Genomic DNA, 24,421 nt, shown 5'->3' on the forward strand with positions numbered 1-24,421 from the left:
GATGACAATGGACTGAACCTCTGAAACTGTAAGCTAGTCATCCCAATGAAATGTTTTCCTTTATAAGAGTTGCTGTGGTCATGGTGTCTCTTCCCAGTAATAGAGATCCTAACCAAGACAAGTACCTAACCTACTTTATGGCCCTTGACTCTTAGGGAAGAGTCTCCCTTCTGTCTAGCACATGCATGTGTGTGTGTGTGTGTGTGTGTGTGTGTGTGTGTGTGTGTGTGTGTGGTTTTTTGTTTGTTTGTTTTTTGAGACAGGGTTTCTTTGTGGCTTTGTGTCCCGCGCGCTCTGTATTTTCTCGCCAGCAAGAAATACACGCATGACACTCGGATCCTTCTGCAGACAAGCTTTAATGCATCTTACCAGAGTGGAGACTGAGCGGAGACACTGAACCAAGAAAACCATCCCTTATAAAGGCTGACCAGCCGCCTGGGACGTGTTACCCTATGAATGGCTTCAGCTCCTCAGGCCAAAATGAGCCACGGGATAGGCAGAGATCAAAGGAATGGAAATTACCCAGCGCCTGTGAAGTAATTTACATCTTGGTGTCATGGATAATGCAGGAACCGGCTCCCTACAGCTTTGGAGGCTGTCCTGGAGCTAGCTCTTGTAGACCAGGCTGGTCTCGAACTCACAGAGATCTGCCTGCCTCTGCCTCCCGAGCTCTGGGATTAAAGGCGTGAGCCACCACCGCCTGGCTCATCTCCACCTTCTTATTTACAATGGGGGCTGAATTTCCCCTTTAGAACCACTGCAAATCCATTTTTGAAGCATGGTAAGCAAATACATTTCATATCTGGACTTTCTTTTACAGTGAAAATGAGATGTCACAGAATATGATTTTAAAAAAGGAATTAGACCATGAAACCATTCTGTGTTATGCTGCCATGAAACACTTGTGAAAACCTGTGGACTATGTGACACAATGTGCAATCCAGTACAGACCAGGAACCTCAGTCAATATGGATGCTTCCAGTGGTCAGGGCTCTGGGCCAACTGTCTCCAGGTTCTTGGCCTCTTCAAGAATGAGATAAAGGCTCACAGAGATTGCAAAGTAGCAAAGATACTTTACTCAAGAGCCAAGTCATAGTATAGATCAGAAAGAAACATGGTGTCAAAGAGTAACATTGGGCTATAGGAGTGAGGGTACTTAAGCACCCCACTTATTGTTTGGGGCTTCCTTTTATGGGGTTCATGTAATGATAACTCTTTCCACCAGCCACCTGAGTACCACTGCAACGTTAGGCCCCCCAAATAACAGACAGAGACTTATATTAGGTTCAATGCTGCTGGCCAATGACCAGGATTTCTTATATGCTAGCTCAGTCTTAATTATCAACCATAACTATTAATGTATATATTTTATAAAGACTTATGGAGGACACCGGTGGCATGCATTCTCTCTTGCTGGCTATCACATGACAACCCTGTCTTTACTACATTTCCCAGAATCCTCCTCCAATCCTAGCCCCACCTATCTTGCTTTCCTATTGGCCAACAGTGCTTTATTTATCAACCAATAAGACAAACATATACACAGAAGTACTCCCCCATCAGGTTCAGGAGGAAGAGTTTATGCTCTATTTACCAACCTCAGACTTTCCTTACATGGCACATATCTATGCAGCAATGAAGACTAGATTCACAGCCCATGTCTCTAGGGAAAACCTGAGGAGAGCAGGCAGCCTCTGAGTGTCTTCTACCAAAGTGCAGGGCAAAAGAGAGCAGAGTCTGTCCTCTTCTTCCTAAGATATGGGCAAGATGGGATCCGAATTTGCTAAGACATCTTTTGGTCACACTTTGTTCTGTGTACATATAATTCCACCTCTCATTCTGACCATTGAATTGCTGCTGACATTTCGGGTCTGGCTCAACTTTTGTTGTTTTCCTTTGAGTGCTAATACGGTCTTTTACAAATAAGTGATGGGATCTAATATTTCCATCCATATGGGTGCATGGAATCTTTATCTTCCGACTCCATTGGGCAGCAGAGCAGGAAACTGTAGTAGAATTCTAAGAGCAGAAGATGGTCCTGATGAGAGGCTCAGCGGCGTAGGTGTTCAGACATTACAGACAGGAGATGAAAGAAGGCAGATCTGTTTTAATTGTGAATGGTGTGAAATGGAAACAGATGACTCTGAGCATGTGCCTGAATCTGTGACAAAGCAGCTTTATTGAAATGAAATGAGGTTTCAAATCCTCATTATTTCAGCTTTAAATACTTCTCTTGAACATCAGACTCAAGGTTTTGGCAGGAGAGCAGAGCTGAATCATCCAGTTGAACATTTCAGAATAACTACTCAGTTTCTTTTTTTTTTTTTTTTCTGCCTTGCCTCTGAATATAGTCTGTTTCTTTCCTTTCTGTCCTTTGCTTGAGGTCTCCTACACCACCAAAGCAGAGCTTCATGCAAACTCCCCTTTATTGTCTCATCCCTTGTTCTTGCCTTCCACAGAAAGTGCATCAGGATGAAGTTGGCAAGACTTTTTAACAGCTTGTCTTTCCCACTCTGCCACTTCCCCCAACCCCAAAGAAGAAAATATGTATTTACATCGTTTCAACAAACAACTGTTACTATGATCCAAGTGTCTTTTAAAATAGTGACTGGCATTTCTGGACGGGCTCCTTGATAAGCACACTGGACTAATCTAGCCCAAGAGTCGGTTTGCTCTAAATCTGGGCAGGGTCAATACAGCTTTCATTTAGCTACTCCAAAAAGGGTCTTAAACATTTCATTTTGTTTACAGCGGCCAGAGGGCTGCTGGGCTTATAGTTCATTAGGCTGGACTATGTGATACTACCATTTCTATGTTCAGAAATAATCAAGCATTAGGAATGTCCTGTGGTTTAGCCTCATAACTACCCAGTAAATATTGATTAGAATTGAGTTGAAGGAGCTGGACATAGTGACTAACACCTGTCATTCTAGCACTTAGGAGGCTCAGGCAGGAGGATTGTTGCAAATCCAAGGCCTCTCTGGGCCACATCGTAAACACCTGACCAGCCAGGGCTACCTAGCAACACCCTGTCTCACACCCCAACAAAACAACAACAACAACAATAATAATAATAAAACTCCCAACCCAAGGCAGTCAATAGATTTTTGTTCGATAGAATATTTGAAAAGGCATAAAGGAAAGGTAGAAAAACTTATTAAACAAACACATTACATCCAACCAATTCTCAACTATCATGGGAAGTTCCAAGAAGAAGATAAATAGGGTAGCCAAGCAGGCTCTGGTCTTTTACCTCAGCAGTGACTGTGCTGCGTGTTCAGGCTTTAACCTTCTGTAAGGAACATAGTCACAATGACACTGATAACAGCCTGTGTTTACCTGGTACCTAGTATGTGCCAGAGTTGGTGCTAAAGGCTTTAGACACCTCAAATTTAATCCCCACCACAAACCTACAAGGATTATTTCAGTCTTACAGATGAGAAGGCTAAAATGAAAATTTTACCAAGGAAACAGTTTCTTAGAGACACAATTAAATGGAAAAAACAAAGCAACAATCTGGACAACACCTGCACTGTCGCTCGAGTAATAAAATTCTTTTGTAAGGATATGCTTGTAATGTCCTTCAGTTTTGAGCGAAGATTCATTCAAATAGAACCACCTGGAGAATTTCTTTCTACTCAGTCTTTGGACCGTGTGGTTTCTTTGCTCCTCAAAATGGCTTTTATGCCAGTGTTCCTGACATGGCCTCAAACCGAGAATCTCAGGCTTTCCTCCGAAGGCATCAGGATGCATTAGGACAAGATCCCCAGGTGGCTCTCGTGTACGTTAGCGTTGGGAAGTGTCATCTTATGTTTAGTGTGTCTGAATTTTAAACAGACTCTGAAGTAATACTGGTGTTAGTGATCAGTACTAAGGCCACACATTATAAAATGTCCCAGGACTTGATCCCCAAATGCAATCCACTGAAATCTTAAGTGCAAACAGTTTGTGAAGTCAGGGGTCTTGGGGAGTCTAGACATTACAGTGTGTGTATGTGTGTGTTCAGAGCTCCGTGTCCTGAGCTTGGGCCTGATCCATGAATATAGCTGAGCATGCTGGCAGAACTTCACCTTCTTCATCTTCAATCCCCCTGTGGGGAGGGAAAGAATGTCCCCTTTCATCGAAGGGGAGACCCAGAATGGCCCACATCGGATATGAAATTCATTGAAGCCAAAACTGTAGCTAAAAAGATGTATTCGAACTTGGCAGTGATTCTGCATTTCCATCCACTACTCTAAAAAGTTGTCTCAGAGTCAGGGAAGACAGATCAACTTTGGTCAAGGGCCCACTGCGAAAGCATGAGGACCTGAGTTTGGATCTCCAGCAAATGTGGAAAACTCTCAGTGTGGTGGTGTGTGTCTGTCATCTCACTGCCGGGAAGGCAGAGTCAGGAGACTCCCTGGGGCTTATTGGCCAATCAGTCAGTCTAGCCAAATGGGTAAGCTCCAGGTCCAGAGAGAGACAGTGTTTCAGAAAAGGGGTTGAGTGATTGAGGAAACAATTGATGCCAATGTATTTCCTCCACTCAGATAGGTGCATACACACACACACACACACACACACACACACACACACAAACCAAAACAAAGTTAACACTTCAGTAAGTGATGCTGTGTCGCTGCCAGATCCCCAGTGAACACGTGCTCCAAGGGTAAAGGGTCAGATGGTAAAAGAAGTTCTACTCATGGAAACTTGGGTTACCCAGAAAGGGCAGGAATCTCACTGTCTGGGAAATTTCCAATAACTTTCCCCTGAAGAGTGAAAGTATGTAAATTAGGAGGCAGTTGGGAGGCGCATAGGGCTAAGAAAATAGCTGCCACAAGGTGGAGCAAAGTCACAGAGAGTTGATGTGAGAAACTTCAGGTGGCCTATCCAACCTGGGTCAGCTGTCTTTCTAGGTTCTAAACCCTACCCATTCACCACATTCAAATTTGGGAATAAATTTGGTTCTCAAACACGAGGAAGATAATGACACTGAATGACCAGATGAGAAACAAGATCCATCGATATAAAACCACAATAGGAACAGCTCTTCCTGCTGGATGTGAGCCTATCTCCTTCCCAGGAGCAAGGGATTACAGGCCCACAGGAAACAGAGTAGGCCATGGAAAAGAAGACTCAGTCTGGATGGAGGAAGATGCACACTGGAGTTATGTCCTTGTCACACTTTAGTTACTGAACCTTTTGTCTCCAGATTCTCATTTGTCATATGAGGGTAGTTAGTGCCCAACTTGTGGGGTTCTTGTGAGAATGTTTGCAAATTGCTCACCTTAGAAAGTAATGCTCAAATGTGGGACTGTCAAGCTGTGAACACTCAATGTAGTATATTGACTGTTTGGTTGGACACTGTGATCATTTTATGTTATCAACTTGCTTGGTTCTAGAAGTTTCTAGAAGACAAGCCTCTGGGCATGCATGTGATGAATGATCTCAATGAGGTTAACTGGAATGGGAAAACCCACCTTAACCCTGTTTGGCTCTATTCCATAGTCTGAATGTGGTCCAGGACTGAACAAAAAGGTAAACAAAGGCTGGGCCTGAACGTTCAACCCTCTCTGCCTGTTTACAGTGGGGAAAATCCCTCAGGCTCCCTCTGCCATGCCTTCCTCCGGGAAGGACTAACCCTCCAACTGCAAATCAGAATGAGCCCTTTATCTCTGTTGTGGCATTTGTCAGAATATCTTATCACAACAGTGAGATACATTTGTAATACAGGTACCATGATGAAGTCAAAGCTGGGTAAGGTATTTTCTCTGATTTTAAAAATGTTTTCTATTAATGTTGATTAAAACTGGGTGTGGTGGTGGAGGCAGGAGTTTGGCCGCCTTGAGTTTGAGAGCAGCTGGGCCACGTGGCAAGACTCATAGAAACAAGAACAATAGCCCACAGGTAATTAGAACAGATTTTAATAACGGTGATATGCACTTGGTGTGTGCAAAATTCTATCAGCTGACTGTTGATGTTGGAGGCAGGTGTTTACTATGGTACCCAGGGTGGTCTCAACCTCCTGGGAAGAAGTGCATACCCTTTCTTAACCTCTAGATATCTTGAACTATAGGCCTGTGATTGTTTGAATGAGAATGTTTGAAAGCTTGGTCCCCTGTGTGTGTGTCTCTTGGTTGTTATCACCACCTGTAAGCCCTCTGACTGCTGCTCCAGTCCTGAGCCTGCCTGCAGCCATGCTTGCCATCAGGATGGTCATGGACTCACTCTCTGAAAGTCCTCAGGAAAATGCTTTCTTTTATAAGTTGCCTTGGTCATGGCGTCTCTTTACAGCAATAGAACTGTAACTAAGATGAAATTTAACCAGAGGCCCTTCTGTTGAACAATTTTAAAGAATTATCTCAGTAAAAGATTATTCTGTTTCAAGGATCTAGGAACTAACACATTTTAAATGAGGAGACTGAGGTCTAGGGAGGTTCAGTGATATATGTATATATAGGCTAGGACTCACCACTGACTTCATCTTCTAACCTACCTAATATTTGAGTGGCTCTCTGGAAATCTTATTTGCAGCTACCCAGAGTAAAATATGTCTTTTCTCTGGAATGCAGCTTCTCCTTCTCACTAAGATGGCCAACTACTTGGTATTCAATCTTTAAATTCAGGAACTGACGGGTGTGGCTCAGGAATGGTCTTGCATGTTTATTCTCCCTTACTGCACACTAACAACCAATTGTTGAAGTCTTATTCTTCTATAATTTCTTACTCCCCACACTGCCTCGTGCACATAGTCTATTTTTTCCTTTCCTCCATCTTCCCAGGCCCTATACTTGGACAAGAGTATTTTCCCTACAGCATCATCACATTGCCTGTGATTATTTATTTATGCAATATGTGGTGAGATCCTTTAGGACAGGTACCTACGCCGATTCCCCCTGCTCTGCGCTTGTGTTTGGTCAGCACTAAGAACTAATGTTCACTGACTACGGGACTGAATGCGCAGTTAGAAGTCTCTACGACCTTTAGATCTCACAGTGGAAATATTTTGGCAACAGGTGCGCCTTTGTCGAGTCACTTTGATAAATCAGACCACAGCATTTAGGAAATTAATCTGAGAGGATCCAGCTAGCAAAATCCTAGGTGTTACTGATTCCTATTATACTATGCTTTCCCTGCCACCCTAGTAGTATCTAAACTGTGTCTAGGACGGAGAATGTGATGGTGTCAAGAAGTTTTCCTCCCTGCCTCAAATGTAGAGCTTCGTCCTATTTTTAACAGGGGGGTCCGGTGTTAGGTTTTCCTTCTGGGGTCCAACATCTTTGAGTCTATTATGGTGACACCCAACTCTGGACTTCAACCACTGTAAAAGAACGTGGCCAGAGCCCAGCTGGAAGGCGGCAAAGGGATCCATTCCAAGTTCAGAGAGGTCTTTCGATGTTGCCCACAGTGCTGAGCCCCAGCAGAGCGAGGCAAAGCCACCCAGGGCGGCCGCCGCCGGGTGCGCAGGGCCCCGCTCTGGTTGGCCACAAGGGGCATCCATTTTCCAGGACGAGCCCAGAGTGGGGACCGGGGCAAGGGCGGAGAAGGGATCGACCCAGGAACGCCGTTCCCTCGGGCGATAGGATCCCGCCTCGTCTATCGCCCACGCGGCCAGCAGCACCAGCACCAGCGGGTCTCCGGGGAGCTGAGAGTAAGCAGTGGGTTGAGCGACTATCGAGGACCCGGCAGCCGCGGGGCGGGGGCGCGGCTCCGGGTGTGCGTGTCGTCGCGGCCACGAGGGGGCAGCAGCGGCCAGTGGGCGGTGGAGATAGAGCCGAGGCGTCCGGCGACCGAGGCGGCATTGGATCTTGGCGGCGCCGGCTCCGAGACGCGAACTCCGCCGGGGCTGAGCCGGGTGCGTCCGATCGTCACCGCCGCCGCCCTCCGAGTCCCGCCGAGCGGACACGCGAGAGGGACTGCCATCCCTTCGGCCGGCCGGGCGTTGTTGGCACAGGCGGCAGCATCCCCAGCTCGGGGCGCAGGCAGGAAGGGCGACGGGCGGCGGCGGCAGCCGGCGGGGCGCGACCCCCGCGCGGGTCTCAACAATGGTGCTCCGCGCTGGCGCGATCCCCGCGTCCGCCCCGCGGCCGTAGAGGAAGCGGCCGGGAGACGCCCCCCGCCACACGCTCGCCCGAGTTTGCGCGGCTGGCCTCACCGGCTGGGGCTCCGCTCGCTCCCTCGCTCGCTCGCCAGCGCCCACGGCGGCTCAGCCCGGAGCATGGTGCCGGAGCCAGGCTCTCTCTGATCGCTCTTCTCCTTCCTCCTCTCGTTCCTCCTGTCCCTCGGGTCCCTCCCGAGGGTGCTGCCTCTGGCTCCTCGGCGAGAGGGGAGTGCAACTCTCTGCCTCTCCAAGGAGACCGGCCGGTAGCCACCCGGCCAGAACTTGCCCATTGAAAGCGAGCCCTGGAACAGCCGGAGAATGTCCACCCCGAGCCGATTCAAAAAGGACAAAGAGATCATAGCCGAGTATGAAAGTCAAGTGAAAGGTAAGGATGGGAGCGACTGCCTCGCTCCTTTTGTGTGCCTGGTTGTCATTGTGCTCCCGGAGTTCCCGTGTGTAACTTGGTTGTCTGCCTGGGCGGAAGGTGGCGAGGGGACAGCTCGGCTCCTGGCTGAGCCCCCCAGGGCGTCCTATAAGCCGGTCTTAACCTGATCAGACCCACTGGGACAGGATACCAGGTGGCTTCCCCAGGCTGGAGCTCCTATCTCCCAACGTTGAGACAACCGACTTAATCACCTTCAGCTGGCGATTGACTCGGAAAGGCCGGCAGCGCCCAGAGTTCCTGCCCCGTTGTCATCATCACCACCACCCTTTTTAATTTTTTTTTTTAAATGTGAAATCATTGTCACGGCATATTTTTTCTATGGAGTCATTTGGGTAAAGTCTGAACCACTCAGTGGTTGAGCGCTTCTCTTGAGTGAAGGCTGTTTCCGACATGCACACTTTTCAGCGTTAATTCAGTAGGGCGAGTCCCCTTTTATAAAATAGCTCTCTCAAAGCCATGCCAGTTAAACCTACAGCGACTACTGGAATCCGACTCCTCCTTTATAGTAGAATCCAGTGCCATCCTTCACACTCGCCAGGATATTGCTGTATCATTTGCTGGAGGGTACTTGCATATGAAATAAAGGCTTGAGTATATGAGTTAAGTAATCTCAGCCCATTTACATAGTCAACTAACGAAGGCAACCTAATTAAGGTGCATTAAGCCCTTTTACTTTCTGGGCTTCATACTTTCAAAAATATTTTTTTTTCTCCAATTCAAGTGTTTTATTTTGCACTAGGGTGTTTTAATAAACATCTGTGTGTTTGCTGTCCCCCAACCCCCACCATGTGTGGTCTGTCTGTGCATTTCCTGATGAAGACAATGGATGGAGTGTTGAGATCACTGCTAACCAGTGGTGCATTTAATGCAAAGTTCAAAAAGATTGTTATATCAACACCTATGTTTATATGCAGGGTTGTGAAAGGGCTGCTGAGCCAACACTAAAGTGTGCTTGCTTGTCTCCGGAAAGGCTGGAGCCTCAGTGTTCTTTTGTGTGGCCAAGTTGTGAAAATGCCTGGAGTCCTGGAGAGGACTTGGGGCCAGGGAATCCTGGGTCACCTGAGTGGGAAGGTGGCTCAAGACCAAGTTACCGTAAAGCAGGACACACCTTCAGGGCTGACAAAGGTGGAGTTAAGTATTTTTTGAACCACAGAATTCTTTCTGCCTGTCATGAAGACCAGCTTATACTTCCATGAACTTGAACCTTGATGTTGAAAGTTCTATTAGCAGAGAGTTATTTCCTAAAGTCAGGTAAACTTTCTAATGAGGACAGCAGTTTCCCCAGTATGTCCAGTGTAGCCTAAAACCTGTCATTCCCAGGCTAGGGCTCCTGATCACAGTCACCATTTCCCTGTGCAGGGTTTCTACATGGCTCTTTGTGGCAGGTCTTGCAGAAGTGGCAATCTGATTTTCTTACTGCTTGGAGTACCTCCTGGCACAATTCACTTCCATAAACCTCTCCTGGTTTGGGTATCTCACTTTAAACCAGAAAGGGACTACAGGAACAAAATATTTGAATATTACCTTAATTTCTTCTAGGGTGTAAGTTCTGAGACAGGTGGCAACTTGAGTATTTGAGAATATAAACCTTCTTTATTAAAGATCAACCAAATGGGATTTGTCATCATGTATCTATCAAACCTGCAATTAGGGAAACATTACGAACATGGTGAAAGCTATTTCTGAAATAATTCATTCCCACAAAATGTGACCTTTGCCTTGCTCCCTTCCATTGTCCACGCCCGGTTCTAGGTTTAGGACTTCAGTGAACCTGCCCTGCCTTGCCTGGCCCTGCCCTGTGGCCAGACTTTACCCCATACCCCCAGGCCAGAGGCACCTGTATCATTGTATTCATCTGCAAATAGGGGAATTGGCCATTTTAATTCAATGAGGTCAATCCCAGCCATTGAGTCACCTGTGCTCCTGGGCTAAACCTAGCTAGTGAGAAAGGTGACAGTTCACAGTGCAGACAGCCAGCTGTCCCCTTATGGAGGAGAGCCTGAGAGACCACCTCTGGGCTCCTAACCTCTTCCCTTCCCTACTGCCTCTTGAAGGGGTGTGCAGCCAGGCACCAGGCCAGGATTTAGATTTGCAATTTTGGAATAACCTACTCTTTTAATTCCAGCTAGCTACTTCATCCAATGCTAAACAAAAGAAGCCAGCCTCTTCTGTTGCTGAAGGGAAAACCTGGCTTTGTTGGATGCATTAGGTCTGTTCCCAATGAATAAAACCACATGTGCAAATTCAGGGTAGCTTAGGCAGGGGAATGGATGATTCTGAACCATTTCCATTATAGGTGATTTTTTTTTTTTTTCACCTTCCAACTTCAAGCCCAAGATTCTGGGGTATTGTTCTTTCTTGAAATCTCCCATTTCCTGACAATTGGATTTACCTTAGAATTCCTGGGATAGTATTTTGATCGGACAGAATAACTCAAGTTCCTAGATTTTATTACAGTGACTGCTTGCAAGGTTTGGAGAACTACCTGGGGCTGTCCTCTGTCTCTGATGTGTAATTTCATGTGTGTGGCCAGAGCCACATTTAGTTCCATGATTCATGCTGGATAGGTCTCTTGTTTGTCTCTGGGGTGTGGTTTTTTTTTTTTTTTCTTATCTATGAGGAATTTACATTTTTCTCAGTCCTTAGGGTCTTTGAATCTAATTGGAGATGTCATGAAAAATTCAAATTAATTGCTTCATAAAATGTTCAAGCTCTCCTCCTCCCATCGCCCCCCATTTTTTTTGTGTGTGTGTGACTGTCCTGATGTGGATGTATTCATCTTTGCTTTTAATTTTTTTCCGTAATGAGTCAATTGAGTTCTTGGGAAATCAAATTATAATTCAATAAAGAGTATGGAAAAATAAAACCATGACCAGACAAATATAGAAGAAATTTGTAAGATGAAGTAGGAATTGTTCATATAGTCAAAGAACAGTTCAGTCAGGGATTGAAGCACACATGCCAAGCCATCACTCAAAGGCACCTGTTCATTTGGAGTAGAGAGTGTGGCCATGTCATGCATGTCAGTCAGAATCTTAAACAGAATCAAGAGAGCACTTGGAGGGGCTGAGGCAATGAGCATGTATTTTAGAAAAAAGAAATAGAGAAAAGGCAGGGGAAAGAAAGAGGGGAAGAAGGAATAAAGAATGGAGAAAGATGGAATCTAGAGGGAAAAATGTCGTTGGGGGAGCATCAAAAAGTAAGCATGGTGGATAAGTGTATGAAATTGCAAACAGTTAATGTTCACTCGTTATCTTCTCTGGCAAACGAGCAGTGAAGAGACTGACTTGGCTAACAGGAGCTTGGGGACTACCTGGGGGTCTTTCTGAGAGACCTCGGCAAATCTGTAGAGAAAGGATGAGGATCCACCTAAGTGAAAACCCAGAGCGAGAGGAAATGCATTTGTGAGGAGAAATCAGTGAGATCTCTGGTTTTAAATAGCACACGGTAGTTGTTAAGAATGGACAGCTATGATTTGCAGCACCTCCTAGGGCTCCCACCTCCCACATTCTGCTCCATGAGACAGGAAGGACTGGAAAAATCTGTTATCCCTTGACCACTCTGCTACTGAGACACACGAAGTACACTTCAGTACCACCTGGAACACAAGGAAATACCAGATTAAGATGATCCGAGTTCATCACGAACTTGAAATGAGCTTTAGGAGGGAGTTTTTAAAATGCTCCTGTTCCTAGCATGGCCATGGAATTTGCTTGACTGTTGCCGCATAACCTGGAATGGAAAAGGACAACTGTTTCAATTAGGAGCTAAAAGTTTATGGTTGAGAGGACTTCAAACATGTTTTTAACCAACCCACTCATTCATGCAATGTAGGGAGGCCTCATGACAGCTATATAATTGTACAATTAACTGGAGCAGGGGAGAATAAACAACTCAAATTATTAAATTGTCTCTAGCTGCCCCCCCATCCTTGCCAAGACCATTTCAAAGGACCTCAGTGCTCAGAGAGCAGCTTCACATGGTGGCCTTTAGGGTCAAGAAAAACAGCATGATGAATGTGCACACACTTGGGTTGCTGTTTTGTTGAAATTAATTGCAGCTACTATAATGAACTCCTTTACCAGACTAACTTTCCTAACTACAAAATCCATTAAAGAACACTTCTGGAGGCCATTTTGAGCAAAGCATGCCCCTCTGAAAGACTGTGAAGGTTAGGGTACAACACAGGCTGGGAAAACCCAGCTCCCACCATCTCCATTGCTTTGCCCCTTCCCAGGTTGACCAGGAGGAGCCATACTGTGTCAGCCCAGTACGAGTTTCAGAGCTGATTGTATCTTTTTTCTTTCTATTCGTTTCCTCCTTCCTCTTCTTCTTCCCCCTATTCCTACTTCTTCCTCAATTCCTACTTCTTTCTCCTTTTTTGGTTGGCCTGGCACTTTCTGTAGCTGAGAATGACTTCAACTCCTGATTTCTCCTACCTTCACCTCCCAAGTATGGAGCTCACAGGTATGCAGTACCACGTCGTACCTGCCCCGTCTTCCTTTGTTCATGCTAACTAAATTAAAAAAAATAATAATAATAAATTGTGTTTCTTGCCTGTAGGTTTTGATAGATAATTATGTAAAAACATTGTTATTTCTGGGTCCAGAGTTACTTTCTAATTTATTGATTACTAACATGTGCTACCCTGTTGACATCCCTTGGGAAGTGACAGGTACAGTGTTTAAGTGCAAGCTTGGTGTTAGCTATTTGCCTTGCTACTAATGACACGTGTGACATTGAAGATGCAATTTCTTTATCTACAAGACATGGATAATAATAGTACTACCTTGTCTTCATGAGAATGCCTTGGGGTGATTTGTGGTGAACATTTAGCACAGGCTTGGTGCATTATAAATGCTCAATAAATGTTAGTCATTGTCATTATATAATTATTTCTTTTGTGTCTCACCTAACTCTTGTTATGTCCTGATTTAAATAAGACTTCTGAAATCCAGATATCTAATCTCCAATCTTCTTACCTAAATGGATTGTATACAGGGTGGCTCTTGAATTAGCCTGAGAAAGTATGTGGACCTTGGAATGGAATGTGTTTCCTGGTGGAGTTAAAAACAGGAATTCTAATGGGCATGAAAGACAGACCCCGAGCTCTTTATTTTTACACACGTATATGTGTTTGCTTGCACTGAGTTTATGTGTACCACGTGTGTGCAGGTGCCTGCAGAGGCCAGAAGAGGGAGTGAGATAACCCTGGAGCTGGAGTCACAGGCCATTCAGTGTGGGTGCTGGGAACTGAAACTGAGTCCTGTGTAAGAGCAATAAGCACTCTTTTTTTTTTTTTTTAAATCAGATCTTTAGATTTTATTTTATGTGTATTGGTATGTGACCTGCATGTGTGTCTGTGCACCACATGCTTGCAGTCCCTGCAGTTGCCGGAAGAGGGTGCTAGACCTCTGGAACTTAATTGCAAAAAGGGCCATGTGGGCACTAGGAAATGAAGAGAGCTCTTAAGAACTGAGCATTCTCTCTAGCTCCTCTAAGTGCTGCTTAAGGTGGACTTTATTCTGGGTCTTTTTAAAAAAAATTCCAGTGCACAGTACTACCTCTAAAAGTGATTTTTCTGAGACGGGGCAGCCATGTTTGCTTAGGACATTGTTTTAGATATTCCTCTTTTTCCATTTAATGGTGCTACATGGAAAATAAAAGCCGCAGACCGCTCACTGAGTTTACCTGTGAGTGAAAGCAGTCTTATGATGTCAGTTAAGTCAATGACTTAATGCCATAGTGTCTGAGAAAGGACCTCACCCTACAGCCTCGGCTGACTTTGTACTTGCTCTGTACCATACATGGCTTGGAGCCTGGATCTTCATTCTCTAAGATTTGGGATTACAGCATGCACAACCACACCCAACTGCTTTCATCACAGTCTATACATATTTTTTTATTTTATAAATTAGAAACGAGATTTTTTCATTTACTGCCAATTTGCTTCTGATTCACTTGAAAGCAGTTTCTAATGACATCATTGTTGATGCACCTTCCCCGTCCCTTGTACAGGGTTTCATGAAACCTTTACTGAATGAAGAGAGTAGAGTGTAAGATAGAAATTCATTTATAGTACAGGTTAGCATAGTGATCATTCAGAATTAGCTGGAGTCCCCCACCAAGTATAACCACAACATTAAGTTGATTAAAATTAATTAATTAAAATTGATTTGTAACTTCTTTAGAAAGACTCAGGGCTGGGAATAGTGTCAATGTCTTCACAGTGAGTAATGGCTGAGTAAATTTCATTGGAGTTGACTAACTTGTACATGTGGAGTGTTACGTGGTTGTTAATGATGGTTTTTGAATAGTTATTACATGGTGAATTATAATAACTGAAAAGAAAAGGTCTATAAAAGGATGGTGATATTAATTATAGGTCATCATAACCAGAACTAACATTATTGAGTGCTCAGAGTGTGTGGCTGCTATTGTGGCCTCTAGGGAGACAAACTTCACAGGTACACAAAACAACTGTCCTAGGCAGAATATACTTACTTGTTTGCTATTGGCTTCCCCATCCTGCATTTTGGGTCCTGCTATGCCTTGTCCATAGCAAGCTTTGAGGCTTGATGTTGGAACCTCATGTTCAGCCTCACTTTCTGGGAAAGGAAATCCAAGCAAAGTTTGGTCTCTGTGTTGGTGACAGTCAAACTTGTCCACAGGGTAGTTCCACACTTCTTGCTTACTTCTGACTCGGTGAAACACATTAGTTTTCCTTTACAATGAGTTTAGTTAGCAGGAGTTGGGCTGGGTGGAGGGCAGGTGGAAGCGGGGCACACTGCCCCTTTTCTCACTCCCTTCCCTCCACGTTCCCTTCTGAAACATACACGAGGTTATAGAACGGTGATAATTTGCAGTTAAAGGAGTAAGAGTAAGATGAGTTCAGGGTACCAGATGTTGCCAGTGTCTTAAAAATTCCCATGCTTGTCTCTTTGTGGACATACCTCTTTTTTTCCTACTTTTACCCAACAGTTTAGAATTTAGTATAATCCTTTTTTTAAAAAGGCTCACTATAGTTTTTTTTTTATAGTTTTCATTTTTTTTTTTTCCAAGACAGGGTTTCTTTGTGTAGCCCTGGCTGTCCTGGAACTCACTCTATAGACCAGGCTGGACTTGAACTCAGAGATCCACCTGCCTATGCTTCCTGGGGGTTGGGATTAAAGGGGTGTGCCACCACTAGCCAGCTAAATTTTTTATACATTTGATATATGATACATTGGTATATGAAGAGTGTAGAGTTTTGTATGTAGAGTGTACTGGGTTTTTAATGGTATTGAGGAATTATTAAAGTTTAAATGTGGAATAATTAAATTTGGCGTATCTAATAACTATCTTTTAAGAATACATGCTATGGTATTTATGATTGAAATTATGACATTGGAGTTTTTTCTTTCTTTTTTATCATAACAATGGAAAGGAAGGAAGTAGGCTGCAATGTAGCTAAATAAGATTTGTTCATGAATTGATGATTATTGTGTGTGTGAGACTCATCATATTCTTGTGTGTGTATTTATGTGTGTGTGTAGGTGTGTGTAACTTTCCTAACATGAAATCTAAAGATGGCTAAGGCTGTATGTAGGTCAGTGACAAAGTGTTTGTTTGGTCTGAACAAGGACATAATTTTCATCTGTAGCACTAGAAATAAACTTATGGCTTTCATTTTTAACTTAATATTATATCAATGCTTACTTAGTATCAGCAGCTATAACTTCATTACTACACCAAATATTATCTGATACATAATATTATAATACATGAAAATACCACAAGCTACTTCCTCTTTCCATATTAAATTTGAGCTATTTGTAGTTTTGCTGTCTGAATAACAATAGCATACCTAATGCTTATGTGTCTGTTAGACTTACAGTATTATGTTCTTAGCAGTGGAGAGTGGGAATGCCACACACATAAAAATGCATAAAATTGACCAATATATTATTTAACACACAAGTTACACTGTTATTGTAAGGAGAAAGAAAGCTGGACAAGGTGGCACATGCCTTTAATCTCAGCATTCAGGAGGCGGAGGCAGACAGAACTCAATGAGTTTGAGGACAGCCTGGTGTACATAGTGAATTCTAGCATAGCCAGGGCTACATAGATAGACCCTGTTTCAAAACAAACAAAGACAAAAACATAACCCCCAACCCCACAGACCTAAATAACAACAACAATAATAAATAGTGCCTTAAATATAGATGTTTCTATTATTATTATTATCATTATTGTTATTGTTATTTTGAGATACTTTCCCCTCTATCTTGGGTGGCCTAGCCACTTAGTTGACCAGGCTGGTCTTGAACTCATAACAGTCTTCCTCCTTAGGCCTCTATAGAGATTAGAAATGTGTTGTCCCCATGCCTCATTAGAATTCTCTTCCTAGCTCATCTAATTATGTAGGTGTTTGTTTAGTCCAGGCCATGAGGATCTCTTTGCCCCATTGAATTATCCAGTCTTCTACTTCTACCAGAGCTTAGGAAATTGAACATGGCTGCCTGTCTAAAACCGGGTCTTGAATGTTTGTATTCTGGCTTGTGGCAAGGGAAAAGCAGGTACAGGGTTTTGAAATCCAACTGCTCATAGGACATATACATTCCATGATGTAACTGGTAAGAAATTGATGAGTCACATGGGCATACCATGATACAAAGGAGGCTGGGAAGTGTAGTCACTCCTCATAGCTGGATACCCTCATAGCTAGGCATAACCCAGTGACCTCCAAGGAGAGAAAGCCAGCTTAAGAGTGAGATGGGCAGTTGCCATGAAGACACATATTTGGAGAGGCAGTCTGCAGAGTGAAATGGTATTTTGTCTTAATTTGTCTGACTCTCATTGCTAATGAGAGAAAATCTTTTCACATGTTCACAGGCTATTTGTTTTTGTAGCAAAAGTACTTACTATGTCTTGCTTGGCCCCTTATGATTGGTGAGGTTTTCATTTCTAGTGTGTTCTTCATATTAGTCTGTTGTCTGTTACATTACAAACATAATTCTCTCAGTTTGTATTTTGTGTTTTGACATTTGAAAATAATGTTGCTTGGCAAACCGGAGTTATTTTGATTTATTCAAGTGTATCAGTTATTCTTACTTAATTTTTTTTTTCTGGTTATTGAGGCAGGGTCTTACAATGTAGCCCTGGCTGGCCTGGAACTTGTTTTGTAGACCAGTCTGGCCTCAGAATTACAGAGATCTTCCCACCTCTGCCCCCCAGGTACTTTGACAAAAGATAGTTGTGTACCAGCAAGCCTAAGCCAGTTGCTTATGTTGGTGTTCAGGCATCCACTGTGAAATCAGAGAGACGCATTCTTTTATCATTGTTTCCCCAAATGTTCTTGACTTTTGCTTTTGATATGGAAGGCTTTTATGTTGTTGAGAAAAGGTCTCACTATGTAGCCCTGTCTGTCCTGGAACTAGCTCTGTAGACCAGGCTGGCTTTGAAGGTACAGAGATCTGCCTGCCTCTGCCTCCAGAGGGCTGGGATTAAAGGTGTGTGCCATCACATCTGGCTAATATGGAAATTCTTAATTGAGCTGAGATTTATTTTTGACATTGTGGGCATTAAGGATACATTTTTTTACTTTAAAATAAGGACAGCTTTCTTCTCTTCATTTCTTCGGTAGTCGTTTCTTTTAAGGATTTACTCCTCATTGTACATTATACATTATGTGTGTGCATGTGTGTCTGTGTTGGTGTGTGCGCATGGGTGCAGGACACTGAGGAGGTCAGAAGGTTCGGAGTATCCTGGAGCTGACTTACTGGTGTTTGGAGCTGCAAGTCGTCGGTATGGGGAACTGAACTCGGGTCAGTGTGCACTCTAGCCACTGAGCCATCTTAGTCAGTTTCATGAAATGCATGATTATTTTTGGCCACTCTTGTGTTTCATTTGGTAATGTATCCTTATGCCAGTATGACACTACCTTATTTACTATCTCTTATCATTATTATTTTTAAACAAGGTCTCATGAGGCCCAGGGTAGCCTGGAACTCTGACTAAGTAGCCTTGGATAACTGAGTTCCTGATCCTATTGCTTGACTCCACTTCCTGAGTGATGAGATCACAGGGATATACCACCATGCCCTATGTGTAATAACTACATTTAGCAGGCAAATCTTTCTGCATTGCTCTTTCCAAAGTCTCTTGGGGATCTTCATTCTTTGTCTTCCATATACGTCTTATGTTTTTGTCTTGTTGTTGTTTTTTTATAAAACTGATAGCCTTGTTCATGCTAGGCAAGAACACTACCACTGAGTCACAGTTCCCAGCTCCCCTTATCTTTCAGAGTCTGTTACCCTTTCATGAAAAGTCACTGGCCTTCTGACTGAGACAGCCTGGCATTGTAAGTCAATTGGGGGGGCAGTTAGCATCTTTGTGATTGTGTTTCTTCCTCTCCATGGTATGTAGGTGATTATTTAAAATACCTTGTTGTAAAGTTTAACATTTTATGTGCTTCTGTAACATTGCTATCATGATCTGGTCTTTCTCACCAATGATCCTGGGATCTCTTTTAAGATTGTGTTCTGGTTGTTTTTATTACAGTGCAGTAAAGTCTCACCAGATGAGGATAATATGATATTATAAAAAAATCCATTTAAAATATGCAAAAATGGACACATTTCTACAGTAGTCTAACTTTTTAAAAAACGGAAGAATTTAAGGTGTAATTAATCCTATCACTATTTTATTAGTTTTTTTTTTGTTGTTGTTGTTGTTGCCATAATGAGACGCCGGAAGCTGGGTATTTTATGAAGGAAAAAGATTTCTTAATCTCACAGTTCTGAAGGCTCAAGCATAGTACCTCTGGGGAAGGCATCAGTGTGGAGGAGCAGAGGGTTCTGTAAAACAAGAAGAAATCGCACTGTTAGATAGGAAGGCAGAAAGAGAGGGTGATTTGCCCTGTTGTCATAACCCTCTCTTGGGCACTCACTTAAGGTGCATCCCACATGAAAGACTCCGATGATCTTCCTCTAGGTGTCAGGTCTACCACCTCCACACCCAGCCACATTTTGGAATTGTCTTAGCAGTTTAGGTCCAAAGCCAATCCCTGAGTAGTGTTTATCAGCACCAAGGCAAGATAATGAAACAGGTGGAATCATTATTGTGGGGCCAGTCTTCTAAAGGGTTCTTAGTCTTTCTGTGACTTCTACCTATAAGGGGGTACTCTTTAACAGTTGCCTGCATCATTATTAATGGAGAGCCTGAAGACTAATGAGTGTTATTTTCTCCGTGTATATGATTACAGTAAGAGATAGAAATTGCTCTACAAGTAATCTCTAGCCGTTCATTCATTAAGAGTTGCCAAAAATAAACCATCCACCAAACAAATGAGGGGAACCGTTGGTCATGCGTTGTGTCCATCAAACGCACAGTCTTCTCCTGTGCCTCTAGGTGGAATACATATGTGTGGTATCCTAGTGTTGCTCTGACAGAACAGTGCAGACCAGGTGATCTCTCTTTTTTTTTTTTTTTAAGATTTATTTATTATGTATACAGTGTTCTGGCTGCATGTATGCCACACACCAGAAGAGGGCACCAGATGTCATTATAAGTGATTGTGAGCCACCATGTGGTTGCTGGGAATTGAACTCAGGTCCTCTGGAAGAACAGGCAGTGTTCTTAACCTCTGAGCCATCTCTCCAGCCCTGACCAGGTGATTTCTTAAGAAGCAAATTCATTGGCTCATGGTTTTGGAGATGGGAAGTCAAAGATGGCGATGGACCAGCATCTGATGGGGGCCTTCTTATTGCCTCATCCATCGTTGTTGGTGGTAGATGCTTAGATAGAGGCAGAGGTGGGGGTGGGGTCCAAGGGGAGTAGGATAAGCATGAGAACTTGTGCACAGGCTGGAGATGAGGATTAAACTTCACCTTTGTAAAGATACTCATTCCAACTGGAAGGAGTCTACCCCCATGATAAAGCCATTTGCCCAATCAGGAGCATCTGGCTCCCATGGACCAGTTATTTCTTAGAAGCCCAACCTCTAAACATTTGCATGTGGAGAGCAGAAGGAGTCTTTGCTTGTTTTTTTCTTCGTTTGGGGCCAGGGCTTTAGGGAGAATCTCTTGAGAAGCACACAGAGTAGCTAGAGAGCTGGTTTAAGCTGCTTGCTAGGTCTTCCCTGAGTCCCCAGAAGTTTCTAAGTCATGCTGTCCTGATGAGTCCCACACTATACTAGAGAACCTTTGCTGTAAACAGCAAAAGCACAGTGTCGTTTTCCTTGGTTAGCCTGTTTAGATGCTGATCCCTCCTCTGCCCCGCCCCCTGTCTTCCTGGAGTTCAGATCTGCCCTGGAACAACCACTCTACTTCCTGTAGGTCAGTGTTTCTCCATCTTCCTAACACTGCGGACCCTTTAATACAGTTCCTCATGTCGTGCTGACCCCCCCAACCAGGAAATTTATTTTTGTTGCTACTTCATAACTGTAATTTTGCTACTGTTAGGAATCATAATGTAAATATCTGTGTTTTCGGATTGTCTTAGGTGACCCCTGTGAAAGGGTCACCTGACTTAGGTGACCCCTGTGAAAGGGGTCTGACCCACAGGTTGAAAATCGCTGCTTTGAGTGGCCATCTAGCCATGGCAGTTCAATACAGAGTTCAGTGCTTGTCCAGGTTTCTCTCATGTATCCATTCTCCCCTCTCCATGTCCATGTCTTGGTTTCTTACCATTGTGAAGGTTCTTTTTGACATCGCACCTGACTGAGTTGAAAGCTAAAGGAGTATGACGTTGAGTCCTTGAGGAGAAAACGGTCAGTCACCCTGTAATCTGCATGTAACTGAACAAAGACAGAGGAACCTAGGCAGAGTGTCCTTATAGAAGGCTTAAGCTTTTTCTACATGTCATCTCCTTCCTCAGAAACCCCCAAGTGATTTTTATGTTATCCCAGATATGCTTTTGTATGAAACAGATACACAGATCAAGCAATGACTAGTAATAAGTCACAGATAATTCACACATATATATTTCTATCATTTATTAACCATGGGATAAAATTTCATGCTAATGAGATAGATGTGAATGTTTATTTATATACAGAACTACATCTTGACTGAATAGTTGATGCTTTGGGATATGGAACTTCTTCAATGTTTTTCGGCATGCACAGATATTTCGATTTTTATAACCAGCAGTGCTGAGATGGTCGCTTGGCACAAATACATAGTACAAAATGGCAGACGGATGTTTAGGGTCACTGAAATTGTTGGGAATTCTGTCCTAATGCCAAGTCCAAATTCACTTAATGTTTTCTTTTGTGAAACTCAAAGTCGGCAGCTCAGACGGCAATTTTTGGGCTCCCCATTTTCATTAATGAAACTTCTTTTCAAATAGCATTTTTGGGAACATTTCCATTTTATGTGTATGAGTGTTTGCCTACATTTATGTATATGTATTGCTAGCATGCTCTGTACCCACAGAGGCCAGAAGAGGGTAGAAGATCCCTTGGAATTGAAGTAATTCATGGTTATGAACTGCTCAATGTTGTGGGACTTGAACCCATTTCCTCTGCAAGAGCAGCAAGGGCTCTTAACCGCCGTGTCATCCTCCAACCACCACAAAAGCATTTTCTAGAATCACACATCCTAAACAATATAATCCAAAGCTACACTAACTTGATAGTTACCCGCTGAGGAGTGACAGTGGGAAAACATTTGGTTTCCTGGGTAATTAAACCATTATGCTTGTATAAGAGCAGCGACAGCACCAGCAGTTGATAGCATATAGCTGTCTGGAATCTGCGCCGATGTGTTTCAGGCAGTGTTCTTTGGCGCTGTGTATGTTGTGTGTGTAGAACGAAGACTGCAGTGAAGTAGATGGTATAGGTGCTGACGGGAACGTCATATTCATCACTGTGTTCGGTTCTGAATGCATTTTGGTTACTGCATGTTCAGAAGCCTTCTCTTGTTGCCAAAATTTTGATGATTCCCCACACTCAGCTAATACAACCCTCGTGTGGTCATGAACCACAGCTGAAGAATGTGGGTTCTGTGTGTCTTTCACCAGTGTGTTCTGCTTTCCTGTTCTCACTGCCAAGTCTTGAGAGACTTGACACTAGACTTGAGAACAGCTCAAGTGTAAGTGTTTTGTGGGCTATGGCTCATTTGAGGGGTGCTGTTCTAGAAATAGGCAATTTTATTTTATTTCATGAGAGCTCTTGGTTGATTTGCTTTTCAAATCCTAGGTCCATGGCAATTCATGAAATTGCTTTAGCAACAATTACATGGGAATAACAGTGCATACGAGGGTTAGGGCTCAAGTCTCAAAACGAGAAACATTTCAACAAAATGATCCTTGAAAATTCTCAAGTCAGCCAGGCATAGTGGCATGCCTTTGGTCTAAGCTACTCAGGAGTCTGAGACAGGGGGCTTGCTTTTAGTCTGGAATTCAAGTCCAACCTGAGTGACATAGTGAGACTCTACCATACACACTAAAGAAAAGGAAAGAAGAGAGAGAAAGAGAGTGGGGGTGGGGAGCTCACCAAAACTGCATCCAGTAACCCTGAGAAGCCAGACATGAACGCATGTTTCACCTCATCCTTCCATGTGGCCAGTTTCCAGCTGGAAGAAGGAATAGTTACAACCCTTTCCCCTCCCCCATTCTGAATGAACATAGACATGTAGTTAAATTCCAGTCTATTAAGTGTGCTCAGGACACAATTCCTAGCATTGTCAACTGGTCTGAGGTTCTTTAGTTATGATGCAATTAAATGTCATCCAGTCTTCCATTCATGTAGCAGTTGTCCAACTCCTGCCTTACTGAAGTTAGGCTCCTCAAGAGCATGGCTCAGCAGTGCTGATTATCCATCCAGCTGCCAGTACTACATGACATGGTCTGTCACCTACAGGGTTTTTCATTTCACTAACAATAGTAGTAATCTCCAATGTATGTCAAAGCCACCCAAGACACCTGATTTGGCTTGGAGTATTTTCAAGACAGTGTTTGTTGAGTGAAAAACTAGTAAAGAAAGACATGCCCTTTTCTGGTTTTTGTCACAGTGTTATAGGTGAGGAAGTAAACAGAGATTAGCTACACAGCACATTGGAAGTATCTCAAAATAACTTCAGGAGGGCTCGTTCTGCCTGGAGGAGTGTGCAGCCCACTTGGAGAGACATTTGATGTAACTTTGATGGGTGAGTGGGTGTTCCCCTGAAAAGGGAGGGCATCCCAGGTAAAGAAGAGGCTCCAACTACTCTTCGTCTATTTCCTTTTTAGGAGTCATTAGCTTATCATTTTAAACGTGTGCAAATGAGATAAGAATCCAAAGGCAGTACTGGAATAGTGGAATAGTTAACAGTCACTGCATGTGTGTTGTGTTTCTGGCAGTCCCAGTGTCTTTTATACACACTGCTTGACTGCAAGAATTAAGGTAGAGCCCAATTTCCAGATTCGAATGTCACTGAGGAACATTTAATTTGCTAGGGATAACACAGTTAGTGAGAGACGAACTGTTAAGTTGCATGTGCCCCACTTGAATGCCACAGAGGTAGTTTAGATGTGGTCTGGAGACAGTCGGGAGCCACTGAGAACGATGGAGTAAGGTAGGAGAGTGTACATGATAGACTCAGAAACTAAGAGCAGAGGGAGGCCAGGTTTGAAAGTCTTTTTATACTCTTCATTAGCATCTTGGAAGCTTCAGTTCCATTAACGACCATGGCAGTAGACTTCTTGACAGATGGGAGGGGGAGAGAAGAGATGAAATTACAGGGAGGGAAAGAAGTGACTAACCCATCAAGTGTAAAGACTGGAGCATGAGACACAGTGATGTGCTGGAATAACATACTGCTCTCTCTCTCTCTCTCTCTCTCTCTCTCTCTCTCTCTCTCTCTGTGTGTGTGTGTGTGTGTGTGTACATGTGCACACATGTATGTGTGCAGGTAGAGGTCCAAGGA

At 43.6% G+C, this 24,421-nt stretch overlaps 1 protein-coding gene and 1 long non-coding RNA gene across 3 annotated transcripts in view; both read left to right on the forward strand.

The window, feature by feature from the left end:
- Positions 1 to 589: 589 nt before the first annotated feature.
- LOC113832967 lies at positions 590 to 5,344 on the forward strand. Its single transcript, XR_003480481.2, has 2 exons — positions 590 to 781; positions 2,460 to 5,344. It is a non-coding gene; the product is annotated as an uncharacterized LOC113832967 (long non-coding RNA).
- Positions 5,345 to 8,259: 2,915 nt separating this feature from the next.
- Positions 8,260 to 24,421, forward strand: part of Srgap1 (SLIT-ROBO Rho GTPase activating protein 1) — a 230,301-nt gene continuing 214,139 nt past the window's right edge. For both annotated transcript variants that reach the window (XM_027392292.2, XM_027392293.2), the window contains exon 1: positions 8,260 to 8,468. In XM_027392292.2, the coding sequence (XP_027248093.1) occupies positions 8,402 to 8,468 (67 nt within the window). In that variant the 5' untranslated portion in view covers positions 8,260 to 8,401. The remainder of the gene's footprint in view (positions 8,469 to 24,421) is intronic.

The sequence above is a fragment of the Cricetulus griseus genome (genome assembly GCF_003668045.3).
Source record: "Cricetulus griseus strain 17A/GY chromosome 1 unlocalized genomic scaffold, alternate assembly CriGri-PICRH-1.0 chr1_0, whole genome shotgun sequence".
In the NCBI taxonomy this organism is placed as follows: Eukaryota; Metazoa; Chordata; class Mammalia; order Rodentia; family Cricetidae; genus Cricetulus; species Cricetulus griseus.